General features: G+C 35.4%; 1 protein-coding gene across 1 annotated transcript; it reads left to right on the forward strand.

The window, feature by feature from the left end:
• The first annotated feature begins 336 nt into the window (after positions 1 to 336).
• On the forward strand, positions 337 to 2,128 carry LOC121391490 (U3 small nucleolar RNA-associated protein 25-like). Its single transcript, XM_041523106.1, has 3 exons — positions 337 to 413; positions 738 to 817; positions 1,410 to 2,128. The coding sequence occupies exons 1-3, from the start codon at positions 337 to 339 to the stop codon at positions 2,126 to 2,128; spliced, it is 876 nt and encodes a 291-aa protein (XP_041379040.1).
• The last annotated feature ends 5,917 nt before the right edge of the window (positions 2,129 to 8,045 follow it).

Raw genomic sequence — 8,045 nt, forward strand, 5'->3', positions numbered from 1 at the left:
AATACAATTTCTAGATCATTTTGTTCACAAGAACCCTAAACAAAAAAGTATCAGATCATGGTGGCTCTGTGATGCAGGTTTGTATATGTATATATGTGTTATATATATATCCATTTTATTATAGTATGTATCCATTTTATTATAGTATGTGTCCATTTCATTATAGTATGCATCCATTTTATTATTAGATGTGTCCATTTCATTATAGTATGTGTCCATTTTATTATAGTATGTGTCCATTTTTATTTGTCCATTAGCCCATTGGGAACCTCCTAAAGACTGAAGTTTATACTTTACCAAGTAAGGATAACATTTTATATTGTAACCATAGTTGCTATGGAAACAGGGTCAATGTCTGATCTTGCAACAATGGATGAAGAAAAAGTTCGGAAAGATTTATTGTTTATTCACAAGTGAGTGTGTTTGAAGACATTTTTACATTATAATATGTGTGTACATCTTATCTCTCTCTTTTTCAGATTTATGAAAAGAGACTTGAAATGAATCGATTTGAAATATGATGAAACTATTAAAAAGAAAAGACGACGAAAGAAGAAAGTTACCTCATTGTCAGACGAGGAGGAGGAGGAGAAAAAGGGACAAAGTGATAATGACAACAATAATGAAGACAATCCTGACTTTGCTGGGTAAAGGGGACATGTCCATATATAATATATTGTATGGAGTATGTCTAATTGTTATTGTTGTTTTATTTGTGTAGTGAGTTTACTAAGCAGGGTTAAAATCAAACAAGAACAAAAGATAAAGGAGAAAAGAAAGAAAAAGAGTGCAAGAGACAGTGTTGACAATGATGAAGGTAAAATCCGAAACTTTAATTTTTAGTGTTTTCCTCTCAGCAGTCAAACTCACATTTTGTATATCTGTCTGTCTGTCCGTTGTCTGTCTGTCTGTCTATCTGTCTGTCCCGTTACTATATTGTATTTTACAATATATCATTCTTTAGATTTTAGTTACAGTGACATGAGTAGTTCAGACTTTGAGGAAGATCATGATATATCAGTTGATAATAGCAGGGAAGATGATGATAATAAAGGTGAAACACTTTACAACGAAAGAAGATGTTGAGGAAGCACACTTGGAGAAAATGTTGCTAGAAAATCTTTCTCATCATCAGAGGATGAAACAGAGACCAGTATTAGTCGTAAACGAGGGAGAGAGAACGAGTTTGATAGTGATAGGGAAAAAGAAAAAGTAAAGTCATAATTGATAAATAAAATTGAAGTGGTTATCTTTTGTATTTTAGAATGGATCACTCTTCTGTGTTTGCCTCAGCTGATGAGGTATTTTTCTGTGTTTATTGTATCATCTACCTCTCTCTTTCTCGTTTTCTTTCTTTCTCACTCTCTCTCTCTCACACACACACACACAGTTTGCTTATCTTCTTGAAGAGTCTGAAGAAAAGCCTACCACATTTTTGAAAAAGAAAAAAACTGGAGCAAAAGAACAAGGATGGGAGGAGAAAAGAGCATCTGGTTATCATGGCTGGAGCCAAATAAAAAGAGACTTCCGAGGAAAATCATACAGAAGAGGAACATCGAGAGGTGGATTTAGAGGAAGGGTCAAAGGACTGACTGGAGAAAAAATTCAGGGAAGTGGTGGAGGAGGATTTAGAGGGGGATCTCGTGAACGTGGTGGGGGAGGATTTAGAGGAGGAAGTCGTGAACGTGGTGGAGAAGGATTTAGAGGAGCAAGTCGTGAACATGGTAGGGGAGGATTTAGAGGAGCAAGTCGTGGACGTGGTGGAGGAGGATTTAGAGGAGGAAGTTGTGAACGTGGTAGGGAGGATTTAGAGGAGCAAGTCATGGACGTGGTGGAGAAGGATTTAGAGGAGCAAGTCGTGAACATGGTAGGGGAGGATTTAGAGGAGCAAGTCGTGGACGTGGTGGAGGAGGATTTAGAGGAGCAAGTCGTGGACGTGGTGGAGGAGGATTTAGAGGAGCAAGTCGTGGACGTGGTGGAGGAGGATTTAGAGGAGGAAGTCGTGGACGTGGTGGAGGAGGATTTAGAGGAGCAAGTCGTGGACGTGGTGGAGGAGGATTTAGAGGAGGAAGTCGTGGACATGGTGGAGGAGGATTTAGAGGAGGAAGTCGTGGACGTGGTGGAATAGGATTTAGAGGAGGAACTCATGGCTCTGACAATAAAGGACCCAGAGGGCATAGTCATAGATTTAGAGGGGGATCTCGTGGACCTGGAGAAAAAAAGAGGATTTAGAGGACGTGGTGAAAGTGGATTTAGTAGGGGATCTTCATGGTGGTTTTAAAAGAGGATTAAGAGGACGTGGAAGAGTTTAAAACAATTATTATTTTAATGTAAAATTAATTTAATATTTTATTTTAGAATTAAATATGTACATGTTGTTACATTAGATAAGTAAAGTCTTTGTCAGGTAATGGTATTATAGATCAAGTCTTTGTCAGGTAATGGTATAGATCAAGGTTTAGTCAGGTAATGGTACAGAGATAGATGAAAATGAACTACAAGATGGTTCAGTTCCTTGACTGCTTTCTTCAATGACCTTTACTGGGCCCTGCATAAGGGATTGAGCTGTTTTGCCTGGAGAAGAGTCATTAGGTGGTGCATGAGCAATAGTGATTGTATATGGGTGTGGTTTTATCTGTTGAGGTGATTGAAGGGGTGTCTCCGATATAGTAAGCTTGGGAGAAGAAGAGGAGGATGTTACTTGTTGTCTTGAGAAATGCTATGAACAACTTGGACTCTGATTGTTCATTTATTACAGGTGATGCAATTTGGGTGTGGCTTAGTTGGGGGAACCCCCTTACACGAGAGATATTGATGACATCAATACCATCTCTTAGTTCATTTTCAGTAGAGATTGAACGTGGAGTCGTATCCTTGACAACTATATCTCTTTTATTTCTTGATTTTCTGTACATTTTCAATTCTAAAGGTACTTCACCATCAGATAATGGGTTCTCAGTTCTCCTTGACCCTTTAATTAAAGGTCGTCTAACTTCTCCAGGGAAAGTGATCTATGTTCTATAGTATGAAACTTATTATCGTCATCTAATTCAGTTAGTGAAGGTATTCCAGCTAATGTATTATCAGTGTCTTCATCTTCGTTGTTGTGTTTAGTAGTAGAGGTATCACTTTCTGGTGTAGATGTGGTTAGTTTGAATAGATATTTATCAAAAACACCACCCCCATCATTAGGAACTCGTTTGCTTTGTTTTATTCTAGCTTCACCTAAACTGTGTCCCTGAAAAGATGGATGGATGGATAGATAGATAAACAGATGTATAGAAGGATAGACAAATCTTACCTGACTCCATGATTTCTCAGAGCTATCAGAAGACATGTCTTTAAGGTCAAAGTTAGTCATCATTGGGACTTGAAACGGTTGCTATGACAACATGAAGTGTACAATCTTTAACCATTACAATATACCTTTACTAACTACATCTTGTTTTGTTTGGAGTAAAAATATTCCAATGTACATTCTCCTGGTGACATGGGGACCTCCCCTTCACTACTTGATATATCACCACGTTGCTTAACTAGTCGTTGTAATCTTAGGTTGAAGTAAATACAATGCTACTACATAATAGTCAATACTTGTTGTCATGGAGACATTGTCCTAGGGACAATTCTTCATCAGTTGTAGTTGATTCACTAATGGATAGTGCTACTGGAAGATGAGTGGTACTTGTAGAGTGGGTGGAGTCAGAGGTGGAGCTTTCTAAAGGACTGACATTACGTGTAAAATATGTAATGTTATTGTTTAGCATACGCTTTTTTAAGTTGAATGGATGGTTCTTTATGTGATGTGATGTCAGGTGTTGACACTACCGCACTATGAGAGGGTGTGGCAATGGGTGTGGTTATAGTATCATCAAGTTCGGTTGTGTCTTTGCATGAAGATATCAATGGATGAGGGGAAGTGTTGTCAGTTAAAATTGAAGAGCTAGGCTAATAAAATAAAGATAAAATATATGTTTAATACGTCCATCTATTGTCCATCTATAAATCCATTTGCCATCCATCCATCCATTCATCTACCTATAGCATAACCAACAATAAAACAATATGTTTCTAACAATGAAATATTCCCAATTTATAACTTATCAAAGACAAATATGAGATAATATTGTTATGTTTACTAATTATAAACCAAAAAAGGTTGCAGACAAAATAGTATTGTTTACAACTGTTAAATGAACCACGTCACTTTTAACATGTCATATTATAACAAGGAAATACCATCTTTTACCTCATATTTCTATTGACGTTAATCAGTTACTCAACAATTACTTTAGGTGTTATTGTGGTATAGGTATGTGTACAATGTTTACATCGACCACATCCTTTTTGTAAAATTACTTAATTGATTTGACAACTAAAAGTTGATATAAGAACTTTCAATATTTTGATAATATACTATAACCTCTTGAATGAATATCTTACCACAGCAATGTCTGTCAGGTAAACTTTAGACATAATACCATTAGTAAACTCTAAACTAGTGAACATACTGACCTAAGATAGCTACCATTAGTAAGCTCTAGACTAGTAAACATCAGTATTTACCACAGTGACCTAGGATAGCTACCATTAGTAAGCTCTAGATAGTAAACATCAGTACTTACCACCGTGAGCTAGGATAGCTACCATTAGTATACTTACTTCAGGTGTACTAATATTATCATCTTTATCAGTGATATTCTCCAAAATATTTGACAAAGAAGAAACAGGTGTAATCAAAACAGGTTCTGTGGGTGGAGCTTGTTCCATAGGTACTGGGGACTGAGGTGGAGTAGGGTGAGGAGTTGAGAGGGGTGTGGTTGATGAAACATCAGTTTCAAATGAGGAAAAGTCATAATGACCCTCATCTTCACCATCATACTCCTTTTTGAATTCACTTTTCTCTTCTTTTCTAATATTTTGTAGTAGTAATGTTAGTGTTTCTTGTAGTAAAATATTTCTGACTAATTCTGTTACTGTGACATCCTCAGTATCTGTGGTGTTACAGGAGGAAGATGCTGTTGGAGATGTAGTGATCGGGTTGTCGTTATTGTCAAGGCTGGCAATCAGATGTGTCATTAGTTCTTGTTGAACCCTGAATGGATGAATGGATAGAGTAAATGGATGAATGGATAAAGTAAATGGATGAATGGATAGAGTAAATGGATGAATAGAAGGACAGATAGATGCATGATGGACAGATAGATGCATGATGGATAGATAGGTGCATGATGGACAGATAGATGGCTACCATTTTTTGTGCTTGCTCTTGATATCTTTGTTGGACTCTATTTTCCATTTCAAATGATGAGACAGGTTTATTCTCATAAGGAGTAAAACAAGATGGGTGCAACAAGGACGTGGGAACAGATTCCTCTTGTGGAGGAGGAGAGGGTTGCCCTTTTAACATAATGCAAGGTTGAGATGACAATGAGAGTGAACTGTCGGAGATAGACTGGAAAGAAAGAAGAAATAGTTTGTGAGAATGGATAGAGAGATTGATGAGTTGAACAGAGAGACAATGAAAGTTATTGTTAGTTTCATTGAGAATGTCTAGACACTAAAAATATTAATTAAGTTTAATTTATTATTTCAATAGAAACAGTGAAAATAAAACGTATTACATAAAATAAACAGAGATATTAAAACATTGCATACATGTGTATAGTCCAATGGAAGCAAAATTGGTAAAAATAACAATCATTTTAATGTTTTGGGACTAAATGATTTGTTACAACAAGGACATGTTATACTTTCTATACTATATAGAACAACTAAGTTACTATAGTGATTTAGTTGTATACAACAATGGGATAACAAAGTGTGACTAAGGGAAAAGAACAATATGTCCCAAATGTTCATCAAATAAAGCCCTGGGAGAGATGGATATAATAATTTCAGCTGTCTTCTTTCAATAAACACATATCGTTATTAATATTGTGTGCCAACTTAGGACTTAGTTTCTATTCAATGTTTGCCCTCAAAAAATTGATATTCAAGGAAATATATACAAATATTGAACTAATCTTGTTCTTGTTCTAAATAATATGGGTTTTTGTTTTTTGCTATACATATTGTATGGGTATGAGTCTTATATAAGACACTGTTTGGGTATGAGCCTTATATAAGACATTGTTTGGGTATGAGTCTTATATAAGACATTGTATGGGTATGAGGCTTATATAAGACATTGTTTGGGTATGAGTCTTAAATATATATAATATGGGTATGAGTCTTATAATATAGGTATTAGTCTTGTTATATATGTACATGGTATAGGTTTGAGTCTTGTTATACATGTACAAGGTATGGGTGTGAGTCTTATAATATAGGTATTAGTCTTGTTATATATGTACATGGTATAGGTTTGAGTCTTTGTTATACATGTACAAGGTATGGGTGTGAGTCTTATCATATTCAATAGTACATGTTGTAAGTTGGATATTCAAAATTATGCTATAATTATATGCAAATTAATTGAAATTTGCTGTCATAGTAATTCTAGAATAAAACTGGTTATCAAAACAAGTTTGTCCAAATGGCTAAACAATTAACAATAAATACAACTACTAAGAAATTAACTCTTAATTTTGTGAGAATATGTTACAAAGATTCCCTTCTAATATACGATCCAGACTACGGCAACTCAAAGAAAAATAAGATTAACGAGAACATATTACCATGGTAACAGAGATTCCCAATATTTCTCCTTCTCTATTACATTTGCTTAATAAATACATTCAATTCATAGTAATTATGAAGACTATCCAAACAGGAGGTCAATTATACCACTCTCTGAGATCACATGTATCTTATGGTTAGTTTCACTTTCCTAGGAGAGGGAGGGTTATAGTACAAATATGGTCACGTGACCTCTCCCCCTCAGACTTGTGGAGACATTAGACAAAACTGTAGCAATCACTTGTAAGAGTTATAATTATGACAGTCAGGCTATCTGTGATTATAATACTAGTTTGCTAGTTTCATTATTAATATTGCTGGTATGACACTTTATTTAATGACAGCTGGTCATTAACTATTGACTCTCTATCCATCTAACTATGTAACTGTATTCATCCATTGATCTGTTTCTTTCATCCATAAATCTATCTATCAACCAGTCTGTTTATTAATATATGCATATTAACTAACTTAAGTAAATACCCACTGCACACACACACACACACACACACACACACACACACAACACACCACACACACACACACACACCACCACACACACACGCACACAACACACACACACTAGTAATCCTTTTATCTTGTACTCCCAAACCATTGCAAAGGAGTGTCTATCAATGACCACAGTACATCAATAAACTATGTTTATAATACTCCCAGGATAATTCAACATATGTTCACTATTATTATCAATGAATAGATCTCCTTTGTGTTGGGGCAGGAACATGTGTACTGTTCTCATACCAGAAACCTATCTTCAAAAGTGAGAGTCTATTAGAGTGTGGTCTTGTACAGCTGACCTATTAATCTATTTTAATGGTTTCTTGTAATAGTGGCTTTTGTTTTGACAGTAACTAAACTTGTACAGGGATTCATTCATCCATCTATCCATCCATCCATTCATCCATCCATCCATCCATTAATCCATCTATCCATCCATTCATCCATCTATCCATCCATATATATTTCTAAATATATATTGTTGTCCACATCAAGTAAATTTTTAAAATGATGCTGCTATGGTTACATATGAAAAATGACATGAAATACATGTGAAATGAGAAGCCATATTTTACAACAATAACAATTCCTTTGTAACATCTAACAACACAAAAATTATGAACACCTACATTATATGTACATATAATAATACATGTATTATTGAATAGAAAGGTTTTGTATTATAAAACAAATGAGGCTAGTTGTTAAATGTGAACATTCTAATATAATCCTAAGATAAGAGAGAGAGAGAGAGAGAGAGGAGAGAGAGAGAGAGGAGAGGAGAGAGAGAGAGATGAGAGAGAGGAGAGAGAGAGAGAGAGAGGAGAGAGAGAGAGAGAGGAGAG

This window comes from Gigantopelta aegis, unplaced genomic scaffold, assembly GCF_016097555.1.
Source record: "Gigantopelta aegis isolate Gae_Host unplaced genomic scaffold, Gae_host_genome ctg2554_pilon_pilon, whole genome shotgun sequence".
NCBI classification, from domain to species: domain Eukaryota; kingdom Metazoa; phylum Mollusca; class Gastropoda; order Neomphalida; family Peltospiridae; genus Gigantopelta; species Gigantopelta aegis.